At 39.1% G+C, this 17404-nt stretch overlaps 1 protein-coding gene and 1 long non-coding RNA gene across 2 annotated transcripts in view; one reads left to right on the top strand and one right to left on the bottom strand.

Moving 5' to 3' along the window:
- Nucleotides 1–17404, top strand: part of LOC110378085 (copper-transporting ATPase 2) — a 65582-nt gene that overhangs the window by 1846 nt on the left and 46332 nt on the right. The window contains exon 2 of the mRNA XM_064042558.1: nt 16689–16806. Within this exon, the coding sequence (XP_063898628.1) occupies nt 16689–16806 (118 nt within the window). The remainder of the gene's footprint in view (nt 1–16688; nt 16807–17404) is intronic.
- LOC126054058 (uncharacterized) lies at nt 1384–7575 on the bottom strand. The gene is made up of 2 exons (XR_010277967.1): nt 6967–7575; nt 1384–2061 (listed from the first exon to the last, which is right to left on the bottom strand). It is a non-coding gene; the product is annotated as an uncharacterized LOC126054058 (long non-coding RNA).

Genomic DNA, 17404 nt, shown 5'->3' with positions numbered 1-17404 from the left:
AATCTTCAATAAGTATATCATTTGATAATGTCTAATGAAATATCAGTAGAAACATCACTAGTTATCGATAGTTTGAAAAAATAACAAATGACTGTGAAATTCAGCTGGGTGATATGATGATAATCTAGATATTGTGTACTTTTTTGGATAGTCATAGATTACTAAATAGTTACTAACCTAGTTACCGGGTAACGTAGATTTATATCAGCAATTACGATTTGTAAGAAAACAGTAACTAATGAATATAAGAAGTAGGTAGGTTAGGAGTTGCTCCTTTCAAAGTCAAAATCTAAACTTTTATACTAATAGTAAGACGAAGACTGCCTTTTTTATTTATTTGTACCCGAGAAGCTCTGAACTTCCTGAATTGATTTGAAAAAGGTGATTATTTTACTATTAGGAAGCTACTCTATCCCCAAGTAACATAGGCTATATTTTGTCCGGGCACGGGAAGAAGTTCCCCGGGACGCGGGTGAAACCGCGTAATGCTGAGCTAAAGTAAGAAGACGCAGCTTGGGCAGGCCCCTCACTAGATAGATAGGGTTGCTGAGGACCAGATGCGTCCAGCAGTGGACGTCTTTCGGCTGAAACGAACTAACTATACTAAACAAGTGATATTGATGCGTAGATACTTATCAGTTATCATACTGCTATCATTGGTTGAAAGTGTATAGATATAAAACGTGTTAAACTCAGATAAAAGAGCTAATCCGTTCCATGTGATATCTAGTCCCAAATGTCACTGGATCGATAAAATATAATAAACAAAATATTCGAAGTTTGAATGCACTTTCTAAGTATAACTTGGACACCAATGACTGATTAAAGGCGAAGGAGAGTGTGAGATGAGCAACCCGCATTCTCAATCCTCAGTGTGAGAGGGGGTCGCAGCCCAGCAGTGGGATGGTAAAAAGGCTGATGATGAAGTAAACAAAATATTATTATGCGATGCCTGCCAGCCCTATTCTGGGATTTTTCTATGTAGTATATAATGATCAATAATGTGGCTGTGGGACTCTTAAACTCAAACTCATACTTGAACTACGAAATACGATATATATAGAAATACGAAAACATGAATTTCAGGATTATATAGACGGTACCGGTATCACATTACGGTACATTCGATATGTATTATATAGTGATTATATATAGTTTCAGGATTCCACTAGTGTGTTTCACTGCGACGCGCACATTTGTTCGCGAACAATTTTGTTGGATTTTTTTCCTGACTTAATATAGCTTGTCATCGGGAGATAGACATTACTTTATAAAAAAACGGGTTCAGTGGGTAATTAGTTTAAGAAGTCGATTAAAGAATACAGTAACTTAAAAAAATAACAATAACTATTTGTTCGGGATTCTTGTGTGTGTTTCAATGAATTTGCTTTATTATTTTTCCAGTAACTAGTGCGTTTATTTTTTATACATGTAGGTACAGGTTTTACAAAAATTGTAGGGAAGAAGAAATGTGAGTGACATTTAAGACGTCACTGTCAAAAGTCGGTAAATGCAGGCTTTCTGATTGGCGACACCGCTCGATAAAACAGAGCGGCGCCAGCCACGGTCGAAAACATCGTGCGTGCTATCGCCGCTGCACTAGATGGCGCTGATTGTAGACATACTCCCGGCCTTGGAAGCACCAGCTTCCAACGAAGTTACTGTGGTTGTAGTAGTGGACAGAGTTTTGGGTACGTCCTCTTGATAATTCCGGTCGCCGTCTTGATGACTGCTACACGAGAGAGGCCATCTCGACCTGGGAACGTCTCTTGCACTCGTCCAAGTTGCCATTTCAGGGGTGGAAGGTGATCTTCTTTATTAGGACCAGTGTGTTCGGAAGTAATGTGTCTTGGTTAGATTGCCACTTGGTCCTCTTCTGAAGCTCAGAAATATATTCCGTAGCCCACCGACGCCAGAAGTTTTGTCGCATCTGTTCTATGCGATCATATCGTGGAAGGCGATGTGTGGCTGTCATCGTCAGGTCTTTCTTGTCAGCAGGCGCAGTAAGTGGCCGGCCAATCAAAAAATGAGCTGGACTTAACGGGAGCAAATCTGTCGGATCTGTGGACATAGGAGATATAGGACGGGAGTTCAGGACAGCCTCAATTTGTGCTAGTACTGTGCTCAACTCCTCGTACGTTAGATGTGCATTGCCTACAATACGACGCAAGTGATATTTGCAAGACTTGACTCCTGCCTCCCACAAACCACCAAAATGAGGCGAGTATGGCGGAATAAAAGAAAATTCTATTGAGTTATCGGATGTATAATTCAAAATGTCTGACTCATTGGTATCTAAAAATTTTGAGAATTCCTTTAAAGCTCCGACAAATGTTTTACCATTATCAGAAAAATCTGCATAGGTTTGCCACGTCTGGAAATAAAGCGCTTCAAAGCCAATAAATATGCCTCACTAGTCAGACTCGTGACTAACTCCAAATGTATAGCGCGAGTGGCAAAGCATACAAACAGACAGATATAACACTTTGTCAATTTTGCCCTCTACCTGCGCGATTCAGCATGAGCAATGGCCCGGCATAATCGACACCACAACGTAAGAATGGATATCCTGGCACAAGCCGTTCATTAGGTAAGTTACCCATTTGTATTTTCATTGGCGTAGCTCGCATTCGTGTGCACCTTACACACTTGTGTACAACTTGTTTTGCTAAATTGCGTCCCTTTAAAGGCCACCATGTTTCTCTAACAGTTGCTAAAAGCAACTGCGGCCCAGCGTGTAATAATACCTTGTGCTGATGTTCAAAAATAAGTCTAGTAAATAGGTGTCTGCTACACAACAACAATGGATGTTTTTTGTCATAGGAAAACGAGTCAGAGTTCACAAGTCTTCCTCCTACTCTAATTAAATTATGTTCGTCCATAAATATATTTAAACCAGAAATACTACGTGAACATTTAAACTGACGTTTATTTTTTAAACTATCATAAATTTCTGGAAAAGATTGTTGTTGTGCGATTTGAGTTAAAACTCTCGTTGCATTATTCAATTCGTTTACAGATAAACAACCTGTGAAACGCTGTGCACCTGCCTTTAGTTTACGAATATTATGTGTGAAACGAAGAATGTATGCTACCACACGGCGCAAGCGATTAAAACTTGAGAATCTGTGAAACAAAAAATCATCTGAATTTATCTGAACTAGTGCAGTAGATTTAACTGGTTTTAATTCTGGCAATTCATCACAATTAATGTCATAACAGCGCATGTTTTGATCCCATTCCGAATTGTCAACTTGTAAAAATGCGGGTCCGTGCCACCACATGTCGCACGACTTAAGTAAATCTAGGTGCATTCCGCGTGATAACATGTCAGCCGGGTTTTGTTTACCTGCGACGTGAAACCATTGTTTGTCACCAGTGAGCTCATTTATTTCTACAATGCGATTTTGTACAAATGGTTTCAATAAATTAGGCGACATTTTAAGCCATCCTAATACTACCGTGGAGTCTGACCAAAAATAGACATTATCAAAGTTTAATCTTAATGATTTCTCGATTTTTTTAAACAATCTTGCACCCACTAATGCACCACATAATTCTAAGCGCGGTATGCTAACCGGTTTCACCGGGGCGACTCGACTCTTCGCGCATAACAAATGTACTGTTATTATATTATTATCTGTAACACTGCGTATATATGCACAAGCTCCGTACGCACACTGTGAAGCATCACAAAAAACATGTAATTCTATTACAGTTGTATTTTGTCCTATTACATGACGTGGAATGTGAATATACTGTAAATTATGAAATTTATTAATGAAGTTTTGCCAATCTGATAAAATAGACTTAGGCACCGGTTCATCCCAGTCTAATTTAGCTAACCACAGTTTTTGTAGTATGATTTTAGCAGTAATAACCGTTGGTGCAAGTAAACCTAATGGATCATATGTTTGTGCGATAGTTGAAAGAATGATTCGTTTAGTAACATGAGATTCATCTTGATTATATTTAGTGTCAAAGTATAATTCGTCAGAAGAATAAAACCATCCCATTCCCAATGTTTTAGTGTGACAGTTTTCACCGAATGATAAATCCTTAAAAGCGGATACGTTTGATTGTGTAACTGGTGAATTAAATACCCACTTTCTCAGATGAAAACATCCAGATTCTAGTACTTTAGAAACACTGTTGCAAATCTCTAATAATGTTTCTTGATCATCGTGGCCAGTGACGAGATCATCTACAAAAATGTCGTCATTAATGACTTGTGCGATGACGTCATCATTGCATTCCAACGCGAGTTGCTTCAAACACCTCATACTAAGATAAGGTGCGGACGCAGTTCCATATGTTACTGTGTTAAGTTGGTACACACCGAGAGGATCAGATGGATTCTCTCTCCAAAGAATTAATTGTAAATTTCTTTGGTCTTCTTGTATTTTTACCTGCCGAAACATCTTCTCAATATCAGAAGATGCTACGTATCTGAATTGTCTGAATCGAAGCAAAATAGAAAACAAGTCATTGTGTAACGCAGGTCCTGTGTGTTGGATGTCATTTAATGATTTACCTGACGTTGACTTTGCACTTCCGTCAAACACCACTCTTAACTTCGTAGTAGAACTGTGTTCTCGGTAAACACCGTGATGTGGTAAAAAATAACAAATTTTATTATAATCAGAAATGCGACTCATGTGTCCCAAGCTTAAATACTCATTTATAAAATCAATATACATTTTTCTATAGGCCGGTGCGCTTCTTAGTAATTTGCGTTCGAGTGCAAGAAACCGGTTCTCGGCCATAGTAAATGTATCGCCGAGTACATCAGCTGACTCGCTTAGCGGTATGCGCACAGAAAAACGACCCTTATCTACGCGTAAAGTAGTGTCTTTAAATAATTTTTCGCATGCGATTTCTTCCTTAGTGAATTTATTACTACTAATAGGAATCTCTTCAAGTTCCCAAAAACGTTTGAGATCAGAATCTAATGTACTATGTGTGAAATTGCACTGAGTCTGTTTAATGCGTGAAACTCTTTTGTGTACAATACCAGATATGATCCATCCAAATTTTGTGTTTTGTAAGTATGGACCATTAGGCAATCTTACTAAACCCTCACTGAGCAGATCCCAGAACCTGTCCGCCCCGATCAACAAATGTATTTCACCGGAAGAACAGAATTCAGGATCGGCCAGTTGAATGTTGTCAGGTATTTCTATGTCACCTTTTGTACTCAGTGTCGGTAAGTGTGATGAAATACAAGACAAAACTAAACAGTTAAAGCGTGTGTTAAATGAATTTACTTTGGATCGCAATTGAATGCTACAAGAATTTGTGGATTGAGTGACAGTATTACCTACCCCTCTCACTTGAACAGTGGACTGTATCAATGGAATATTAAGTTTTTTACACAATGTTTCTGCAATGAAACAATGCTGACTTCCGTTATCCAGAAGAGCACGTGCTGTGTGATATACGTTATGCTCGTCCGCCACTTCCACTAAAGCAGTTGACAATAATACCGGGTTTTGATAATAGTGTGTATTGATATTATTATCTTCTGTGTAAAGCGTGTGTGTTTTATGAGAAGTGGTGTGAGCTAACTGCGTGTGTGCGTCACTTGTACTAGGTTCAGGGTGAGACTTTTGTGTGATATGCGCCACTGCTGATGATGTACAAGTGTTTACTGAAGGGTCGTGAATTAATGTGTTATGCTTCTTATTACAATGCTTGCACGGTCCGAACCAACATTCGTTAACTGCGTGACCTATGCGTAAACAATTAACACATAAACCTTTTTCTTCAATGATACGTAGTTTATCCCGAAGCGATAAATTAAGGAACTCTTCACATGAATAAATGGGATGATTGGAACCACACATATTACATTTGTAACGTTTTGAATTGTTTGACCTTTTGCTATCCTTTTGTGTTGCAACATAACTGTGTGATTTTACTGATAACGACTTCTTTGTGTGAGTATTATTATTATTGTCTATCGTGGCTGGCTTATTCTGCGAAGGCTTCACAGTTTCTAGAAAATCAGCTCGATCTTTCAGAAATGTTAATAAATCTGACAGCAACATTTTTTTATCGACAGAACTGTTCGTGGAATTACTTTTATGAAGTTCCCACTCACGCTCAGTTGACGAATCTAGTTTTGAAACTATTATGTGAATAATTAATGTATCCCATGTATCAGTGGGTTCTCCTAAAGTTTTAAGTGCACGAATATTACGTAACATTGTGTCAATTAATTTACGGATTTGAGCAGCTGATTCTTTAGACATTGACTGCGCTGAAAATATTGCCTTCACATGATTATGAACTAATAGACGGTTATTATTGTATCTGTTTTCTAAAAGACCCCAAGCTACTAAATAATTATCAGCTGAAAACTCCAGCGACTTAATGACTTGTAGGGCGTTGCCCGTAAGGACGGAACGTAAGTAATGAAATTTCTGCACATTTTCTAAATTATTACTGTTGTGAATAATAGACATATAAGTATCTCGAAATTCGAGCCATTGGTCATACGAACCATCGAAGGTTGGTAAAGAAATAGTTGGTAGTTTTACACCGTTAATGCGACTTTGACTTTGTGCTTGACTCTGAACGGATTGACTACTGGAATCTTTAAGAACACATTTACATTTAGCCACAATAGCATAATATTGGTCTTGAAACGCTTCTCTCTCCTGTAATTCTTTATCTAATTGACACTCTGACACAGCCACATCTATCTCGTCTTGAATTTCAGAAAATGTATCAAACAAGATTTTATCTCTTTGATAACGCTCCTCCAATTCTAACTTCTGAGTTGCTGTTAAGTTTGACTCGTCCAAAGATTGCACATATTTGAGAAACAATGTGAACTTTCTTTTAACTACACCTCGTTTTTTCACTAAATCACGAATAAGATCTTCACTACTTTCTATATCTAGGGACTGCCCCTTTTCAGTCATATTGGTGATTTACAGGAGAAAGGAATCAAGTACTTACAGTTTTAACTGCAATGTCGTGCTCGTGGCAATGTGGCCGCTGCACATGTGGCTGCGAAGACTGGAATTTGCACAATAATGACGATGTTAGCACAAATTGAGTAGCGGTTTGGGAAAGGAAAGGATTGATTGACCTGACCGTGACTGCCAATGCTGATTCTGCTGAAGATCCGGGTCTGAAGGTCCAATTTTGTTCGGGATTCTTGTGTGTGTTTCAATGAATTTGCTTTATTATTTTTCCAGTAACTAGTGCGTTTATTTTTTATACATGTAGGTACAGGTTTTACAAAAATTGTAGGGAAGAAGAAATGTGAGTGACATTTAAGACGTCACTGTCAAAAGTCGGTAAATGCAGGCTTTCTGATTGGCGACACCGCTCGATAAAACAGAGCGGCGCCAGCCACGGTCGAAAACATCGTGCGTGCTATCGCCGCTGCACTAGATGGCGCTGATTGTAGACACTATTGAATCGAGAGGCACGTGCGAGTCGTAACGGTAGTTGTACACTTTCGCCATTTCCCGCGTAAATGTTCGCGCCAAAAACAAAGCCGCCATTGTTTCGTAAACATTCGATTATGAAACTTTATTGTGCTCGTAATTTTAGTCGTAGAGTGGAAACTGTTAGCTGAAAATACGCATTATTCCGTTATTGTGAATGGGAGGAAGAAAACGGTAAAAATAGTTAATTGACGCCCGGTTAAAAAACTACCACCCGTAAGTAAAACGAATCGTTTGGATATCATTTATTTATTTTCCTTAAAGCATAGTTTACACGAAGCCAACACTGGCAGCCAATAAGACTGGCAACCATCGCTGGCTTGGAATTTGCCTCAGTTTTTCAAGCACTGGCGAAAATAGAGTGCCCGACTATTTTCTAGCCAGTGACCTCCGCAGGACTGGCGCTAGCATAACTGGCTTCGTATAAACTCTGCATTACGCTACAAAACATTACAAAGGCGGACTTAATGCCACAGGCATTCTTTCCAATCACCCTTAGGGTGATGCAGAGAAAATAAATCATTTACAGTATTAACGTAAACTCAATGTCAAACCCGCACTGTTTGCTTCCTTATTTATGCTTCGGTGAATATTGAAAGTGGTAATTGAAAAAAGGCTATTTAAACTATCTATGTATACCTTGGGTTTGGTCTTAAAGTGAAATTGGTAAGTCTTCATCTGTCTTTCCTGCCCTTTACCAAACTACCTGCTGGGCAGTTTGTTGTGCCACTTCTTCCCAGCAAAAACACATAGGAAGTGGTGAAGGGTGGGCGTTTTGGGGGCTGTCTTTTGTAAATTTTGACGTTCAAAAATGCTTGTTTGCAGCCAAGTTTCCATAAATGATTTGGATCTTGGCTTCCAAACTTACAAACAGCATTTATTTAAATGGATTTCAAGCATAACGTGTAAATACTTATCTCATGATTGCACAGTACCGACTGCAAAGAGAAAGGAGTGCGATTACCTCGCGATAAGTCGTAAAGTTTTGACTTAAACATGTTATATGTATTGTTTATAGCTTTGTAGCAAGAAATTGTGTACATAAAATACGAGAGAAAATAGTGTTACTTGTGAGATGACATTAGATAGGTAAGAAGGTATGGAAGAAGACATGCTGCGACGACCACTAATAATACATTGGGATTAGGGCAGAGAAATTATACGGATGATGACACAGAAGTCAAGGCAATTTTGAAATATCTAAGGACAAGTCGACATTATCATCAAAAACGACAACACTGGTTTATTTATTATCCTAGTGCTAAGCTTTGGGATTTTATCTAACACAAAGCACTGGTATAAATTACCAGATTATTATTCTTTCTGCCCTGTTCCCAAGTCATCTGGGGTCGGCGCTACCCTCTCCGTGAGCCATCATACGAACATCCAGGCCTTTCTAATTCATGTTCTCTTTCAGGCAATCAATCCATCTTTTCTTCGGTCTACCTCTACCTCTCCCAATCTTTCCACATTTTCAGTTTTCGTTCAGTCAGACATGTTTTCTATAGTCATGCTAAGATTCGTTCCCTTTTTATTCAAGTCATCTTTTAAACTTGAAATATATCCCCTTATGTGACGTGTTCCAAATCTTATACATGACTTGTAACTTCTACGACTGGGTACTTATTTAACCTTCATAACTTATCTTGTACCTGAAGAATCATTCAGATAAAACTTGTAATATTATGACTGTCTTACATTTCTGTAGTCATCTTTATCTTATCGTCTGTTCCCGCGGTTTTGCCCCTAACTTCGCACACCTGGTTAACAGTATCACATGTATTACTGAGCGCGAATAATGTTAAAGCTTTCCTCTCATCATCATCAATTTAAGAGCCCAGCTCTTCTCGGTGCAGGTCCTTCCATTTACGCCTATCTAGCGCTAACTCCTGAGCTTCTTTATACGTCATAACATTCATCATCTTTTTAATTTCCTCTAATAATATTATTTTATTACTAAATCTGCTGTTAGTAATATCCACTGTTTTCCCCACGATTAATTTCACGACATTCACGACCTTCAATGATTGGTAAACCTTTCTTCTGAGATTTTTCCGGGCAGGTAAATTGGTCATTAACTTTGTCGGTTTCCTGCCTCAGTTAGGCACTTTAGAAGGTTATGAGTATAATTATATCATTCATCATCATCATCTCTTTCATAGGAAATCCACTGCTGAACATAGGCCTTCCCCATTTGATTAACTACATTTTAGAACCGGCCTGCGTCGAGTGCCTTAGCCTTTTGCCTGAACACCTCGTTGGTGGTAATCTTACATTGCGGCAATCATCGTCCTCCTGTCCTTATACAAATTTTACTTGAGGTCGGCGCAGCATGTTTTCTTCTTCTATGCTCTTCTATCTGCCGTCATCTGACAAGGAACATCTTTTCTAGCCTTGTCATATAGCACAGTGATTATAATTCTTACCTTTTAAAAGTACATAATGGATAGTATACACAATACATAGTGGATTGATACAAATAACTGAGTTGTTGTAGTTGTTAAAGCAACGAAAAGTCAATAATAAGAGTAACCTAGACTAATTATTATGGGAGAAATCAATCTATACCATACCAATATAATAAAGAGGATTTTTTGTTTGTTTGTATTCTAAAGGCTCTGAAAGTACAGAACCAATTTGAAAAAATATTCCACTGTTGAAAAGCTACACTCTTCTCGAGTAACATAGGCTATATTTTATCCCGGTACGGGCAGTAGGTCCCACGGGACGCGGGTGAATCCGCGGGAAAACGCCTAGCGTTTAAATCTACGGACCAGCGAACTCGGTTTATTTTAGAAATAGTCGGCGGTTTAATAAATACGCCGCTATGTTTGCGCCGGCCCTTAAGGTTTCGTGTTTTGACAACTCATAAAAAGTATGTCAATTGATTGGTTGGTAGGCTATTGTTATAATGTTTTGCTCCATAGTTCAACACCTGCAATCCATATTGTTATACCTACGAATGTTTCCACACACACTTAAGTTTATAATACTATTTAAGCAAACATTATTATAATCTAAAATAAACTTGGCATTATTCGATCTAAGCGCTGGTGAATTTTTCAAAACAATAGCCGGCCATATTTGTTTTATTTGGCGCGCTCGCACGCTATTGGCTGGTCGTCTGGTGGAACGCTCGAGGTTTTCCAAAAAGGATTTATTTAATGTTCCTTTGTGAGTAATATTTGTTTTTATTTCGGTTTACATTTGTAATTAACAAATCTGGTTAATTTACTGAAATAAGTATGCAAATTCATAAAAAAAATATAAAGAAAATAAACCGTTTATTATTATTTACTGAAAATGTAGAGTGATGTATTGAACCAAAATTAATAACTTTTTTAGTTGAGCTAGTTTTAAACATTTGACCACTTTCTATTTCTACCATAACCCCTGTTTTCAATACCCTAAAGAGAAAAAAATCCTTTTTAAAATTACCTAAATACTGCTCTGTGACCTCTATGGACATAAAATACCCACCAAGTACGTATTGACTATTAACCTTCGAAATACGGCCGTTTTCCTGTCTCCTGTCCAGTGAATGCTTATACAAACTTACGCCAAAATTAATAAATAGCCTTACTGTTCAATTTTAATAACTTTATTAAAGAGTCTGAATATCATTTTGCAAATAAAGACCTTAGGCATCGTTCAGACCAAACGTATTGTCGGCCGCTGACTGTGAGCGCGCGTTACGCAGTTTATTGCTTTTCCATATATATTGAAATTGTCGTTCACACCGAACCGACTATACGCTGTTACGTCGTCTGTTGTAGCTGACTCTCAGTGGCCGATTATTTTACTACGCGACTATGCACGGCGGACGCGGATTGGCTACGCAGACGCAGTTGCCGAATAGCGCCGCTCCGCCGCGTACGCACCGCCGCTCCGCCGCGTCCGCACCGCCGCGCCTCTGCCCAGTGTTGCCAGTCGGCCGCTCAGCGTACGCATCTAGTGTGAACCTACACGAGCGTATTCTTTTGTTCACACATGTAGCGCATCGTACGCTATAGCCTATTGTCGGCTTGGTGAGTACGCGTACTGCAGATTGAGTCGACGTTCACACTGAGGCCGACTGTGAGTATACTCACAGTCAGCGGCGGACAATACGTTTGGTGTGAACAATCCCTTAAACATAACGCGCTTAACTAATTACCTTCTTATCAATAAATGCCAAATTATGGCTGTTTCCAATATTCTATCTATATGTTATAGACACCAATAACTGTGTTTCGGATGGCACGTTAAACTGTAGGTCCCGGCTGTCATTGAACATCCTTGGTAGTCGTTACGGGTAGTCAGAAGTCAGTAAGTCTGACACCAGTCTAACCAAGGGGTATTGAGTTGCCCGGGTAACTGGGTTGAGGGGGTCAGATAGACAGTCGCTCCTTGTGGCACACTGGTACTCAGGTGCATCCGGTTAGACTGGAAGCCGATCCCAACATAGTTGGGAAAAGGCTCGGGAGATGATGATGATATTGCTTACCAAAGATAGGAATTTAACATTACTTGTATGGGGCTAATGTGAAAATCATATCTCTAGTAAGCAAAACAACAGATAGATAGAATAATGGGACCGCTATTAAAGAGTTACGCAAATTGAATAAAAAGCGGATATCACTTAATCCAGTTTACACGCAACCGTTGTATAAGTAAATAGCAATGAATACCAATTAAAATGTATCCATGTCATGAGTAATAAAATACCAAACATTTAGAGTCACACGTCACTACATAAGTCATTAACTAAGCTTCAATCGCTTTAGGAAATGAACGGTAACGATGACTGGTGTCTGCACTCAGCGCTTAAGCCGCTTGATGCGCAAACAATTTGCACTCCGCGCGCTTGAAACAGAACGCGCTCTCTGCATTGTCTGTGTCACAATATTCAAATTTCGAACGCGAATGACGCGGGAAAAAATTAACTTTATAATTTTGTGTGTTTAAAATATAATTTGCAAAAGTGTAAAATAACGTTTCGGTCAAAATAAAGCGCGTATCTATTTGTTGTGGTTTAAATTATCTTATCGTTTGCGTTCATATACCAACGTTGAGTGACTCTTTTGTTTTGGTTACTATTCGCGCGTAATTTGAATTTAGAAGTAGTTTTACAGCAGTAATTCAGTGTATCAAATAGTGAAAACGACGTGAAAATCAGTGAAAATGTCTACTCAACTGTCTTTTATTAGAGAAAATACAAAAAATATGCTTAGATTGAGTCTTATGCGTCAGTCTTCTAGAATTTTGCGGTAAGTTCTTAGATAACTCATTTTACTGACAGCCTACCTCAGTCTATCAAATGCCTTCAATAGATTTTCAACCTTATTACAATAGTGGAAGGTAAATGTTCGATTGGTAAGATTTGTCAGGTCTTAATAAGTAGGTATCTATATCCTGGGTTTTTAAAGTTGGTAGAATTTACCCAAATTCTAATTAGAATTCGAATAAACACTGCATGCCTTCCTTCCTTATATTTTTACCTTTGTTTGGATAATAAGATATTATAAACTGTCTCCAAATTCAAATACCTACATTGAGTCTTGTGATTGTGTAACAGATTTTTGACTTAATTATGAAATATATGAATTTTATTACGATGAAAACAAATAATGAAACTGTTGTTTTACTGTTTATCAAGTAAAAGTGAATGACATTCACCTACTGAAGGCTTTGATTAAATAAAATAAGTTATCGTTTCCAACTCGACAAAATACTCAAGGTTTGCACAGATTCAGTTCAATAGAACAGATTGTGCACAAAAACTCAGAAAAGTAAAATAATTTTATTTAAAAATATTATAGGTATACTTACTTACTAGGTTTGGCCCACGGTTTCACTCGAGTCCCGAGGGGATTACTCTGCTCACCCAGTTAAAAATTAAATTATAAATTTTAAAAAACCCCCGACCCAAAAAAAGTACGCAATAATTATGACAAAAGGTTAAAAACGCTAAACCCTATAAAAAGCAAAAAATAACTTTTAACACTAGGTAAACTAAATTTTGTCGTGTCGGGGGACCGCTCTAATTCATTACTTTAGATACGTGGTTTTTTTTTAAACGAATGTTGTAATTAGGTAGGTATCATTTGATTTATGTAAGTATTTATGAAGGTAAAAAGCGGTCCCCCGACACGTCAAAATTTAGTTTACGTAGTGTTAAAAGTTATTTTTGCTTTTATAGGGTTTAGCGTTTTAACCTTTTGTCATAATTATTGCGTACTTTTTTTGGGTCGGGGGTTTTTTAAAATTTATAATTTAATTTTATTTCATGCTTTTTAAAGGAGCTCCTTAATTTTTCCTTCTTTCATTTAATTTATTTTATCTTAAGATGGGGTCGCTGTATGCGATCTCGGCCAAAGGAAGCTGTTCAATAATCCTCATGACAAACTGGCTCAGAGAGAATTGCACAGATTGAGAAACAATAAAGACCTTTGGACATTCTAGATTTTCAGCAAAAATATAAATCGGTTTATCCGTTTCATTCCGGTATTCCAGGGTTTCATCCGCCACATCCCATTTCCAGCATCAGGTTCTCGTCAATCAGAAACATGAAGAGAACTCGTTAAGACAAATTCAACGAGCCCAAACTCGATGGGTTTACTAAAAGGCAGTTCAGGGTTACGTCTCCTACCTTCGTGCCCTAACAGCAGACCAGCTCAGTGGTTCCAAAAGACATTAGTGTTTCAAATTTCAGATCCCACATATACTTGCAAGTAAACTGAGCGTGTAACATTCCTATCACATCTAGCAAACGAGCTGATGACCTTGAAGACCTGAACCGATTTCCACCAAACATAGCTAAGAACACTCCCGACTGACATACCTTTTAAACAAAAAAAACCGCATTACAATCGGATCATCCGTTTGGGAGCTACGATGCCACATACACACACACACACACACACACACACACAGACACGTCAAACTTATAACACCCCGTCGTTTTTGCGTCGGGGGTTAAAAACTAGCTTATATCGTTCTCCGATAAATGGGTTAAGTAGCTGAGTAGTGGATATAAGTAGCGTGGGTAAATAAGCTAATGCATACACTTCTTCAATTATATTGCACTTGAACTTGACACAGTAAACTTAAAGTTTTCAAAACAATACTACAAAGTTACGTGAACAATTGAAAAACAATTCTTTTGAAGTTTTCATAATATTATTATCGAAAACACGACAAACAGACAGAGTTACTTTCGCATTTGTAATATTAGTAGTTTTATCTAACTAGCTTTATTCCACGTTTCGTGAAAACTACTTCCCGTACCCGGATAAAATATAGCCTATGTTACTCGGGGATAGTGTAGCTTTTTAACAGTGAAAGAATTTTTCAACTCGGTTCAGAAGTTTGGGAGCCTTTAGTTTAGGGTACAAAGGAACACACAACAATTCATTAAAATATTAGTATAGACGAATAGGTATAGCTTGACTGTTTACCATAGGATATAAAGTATATGCAAACTGTATATATTCTTACATATTTAAATGATGCGTGAAATGGTCCATTACTGATAATTTTTACTGTTTTCTGAAGTGTGACGAAACTGTAACACAATTATTAGAATAGTTTTACCGTAGCATATTCTTATTGTCTTAGCGATAAGGAAATAAAGAGAAAACTGTTATTTTTAGCTAATTGCCTCACGTGACGAATCCTTTATTTTTATAAGTTTTTTTCTTCGGAAGAAATGTAATTCTTTGAAATAATTCAAGAGGCCCTAAAAAGGCATCATCTCCCCAGCCTTTTCCCAACTATGTTGGGGTCGGCATCCAGTGTAAATGGATGCAGCTGAGTGCCAGTGTGATACACAGAGCGACTGCCTGTCTGATCTCCTCAATCCAGTTACCCGGGCAACCCAATACCCCTTGGTAAGACTGGTTGTCAGACTTTTTGGTTTCTTGCTACCCTTAACGATTGCCAAAGAAGTTTAAATAACAGCTAGGAGTGCCTTCCGAAACACGGTACGGAGGAACTCGTCATGACAAGATGGTCATTCATCCACTGAACGCCCGATCCAAGCGTTGCTTAACGCGATAGAATGTGCCTTGAATACAGATATCACAAACTGTTCTATGCCCTCAGTAAATCAACGCGAAGATATTGTAATTAATTGCCCTTGTAACGATTACATAGTAACGTGTAAATATTTCTCATTGTTGTTGTTGTATGCTGGTGCTTTGAGAACAACGCTCTTGTTTATTAAACTATCTATACCTCTACTAATACAATATTTTTTTTTTTGTTTGTTTGTCCCGTAAGGGGTTACCCGGGTAACTGGGTTGAGGAGGTCAGATAGGGCAGTCGCTTCTTGTAAAGCACTGGTACTCAGTTGCACGCGGTTAGACTGGAAGCCGACCACAACGTAGTTGGGAAAAGGCTCGGGAGATGATGTACCCTAAAGGCTAAGAAACTACTGCGCCGATCTACTAATCACCCTTGGACGCTGTTAAAGACGACAATAATTCACTTACATAATGCAAATAAAACACGTATTTACAATAAACAAATGAAAATCACAAGAAAATGCACGAGACACGTAACAGTCGTAAATAATATAACTACTAAATGGTCTCAAAGCCAACTGACAAAACAAACATAGGTAAAAAATACATCCGTGTTGGAAAACGGGCAATAACTAATAATATATTTAGTTAAATATTCTTTATAACATTAGTATTTACTATTTGGAGTACATAAAACTGGTCCATAGTTACGTCAGGTGGCAATGCAAAACAGGTTTCATCTCGTGGTGAGATCTGGTTTCGCAGTTTAGCAATATTATACTGATTTGAACGATGCATGTCATTGCTTGTGGTTTTCGCTGGGTTTTGCTCATTGAATTTATTATGGCACTGTGACGCTGACGTGTTTTTAAACGGTTTTTTCAGAGTTCACTTGCTTTAACTTGCAACTCGCGATGAGTATACATTATTTGTTCGCGAACAGGTTTCAGCAGATATTGGTTTAATTATTTTTGACAATGGCAGCGTTTATACATGTACATATTTATTTATTTTTTGCCGGGGAGTTTGTTTCATCACTTCTTCTTCCCAGAAAAAACACACACGAAGTGGTGAAGGGCGGGCGTTTTGGGGACTGTCTTCTCTACTTGTGACTTTTTATATTTTTTTTGTCTGTATTCAGGCGCCATAAAGACTGGTGTATTAGAGGCAAACCTTTGGTTTACACAGTTAACTAACCACCTCTATCTCTTGTCTGCAGAGAGTCGAGCGCTGAGCTGGTGGCAGTGCGGGTGTCCATCAATGGCATGACCTGCCAGTCCTGCGTGCGCAGCATCGAGGCCTCCACCAGGGAGCTGCCGGGCATACACCTAGTTAAGGTAAGGGGAGATAGTAACGTCTTGTAGGCTGGCGCCGGTGCGGGTGTCCATCAATGGCATGACCTGCCAGTCCTGCGTGCGCAGCATCGAGGCCTCCACCAGGGAGCTGCCGGGCATACACCTAGTTAAGGTAAGGGGAGGTAGTAACGTCTTGTAGGCTGGCGCCGGTGCGGGTGTCCATCAATGGCATGACCTGCCAGTCCTGCGTGCGCAGCATCGAGGCCTCCACCAGGGAGCTGCCGGGCATACACCTAGTTAAGGTAAGGGGAGGTAGTAACGTCTTGTAGGCTGGCGCCGGTGCGGGTGTCCATCAATGGCATGACCTGCCAGTCCTGCGTGCGCAGCATCGAGGCCTCCACCAGGGAGCTGCCGGGCATACACCTAGTTAAGGTAAGGGGAGGTAGTAACGTCTTGTAGGCTGGCGCCGGTGCGGGTGTCCATCAATGGCATGACCTGCCAGTCCTGCGTGCGCAGCATCGAGGCCTCCACCAGGGAGCTGCCGGGCATACACCTAGTTAAGGTAAGGGGAGGTAGTAACGTCTTGTAGGCTGGCGCCGGTGCGGGTGTCCATCAATGGCATGACCTGCCAGTCCTGCGT

This window comes from Helicoverpa armigera, chromosome 29, assembly GCF_030705265.1.
Source record: "Helicoverpa armigera isolate CAAS_96S chromosome 29, ASM3070526v1, whole genome shotgun sequence".
NCBI classification, from domain to species: domain Eukaryota; kingdom Metazoa; phylum Arthropoda; class Insecta; order Lepidoptera; family Noctuidae; genus Helicoverpa; species Helicoverpa armigera.
The sequence above is the reverse complement of the archived record's forward strand: the minus strand, read 5'-3'. Positions and strand labels throughout refer to the sequence as shown.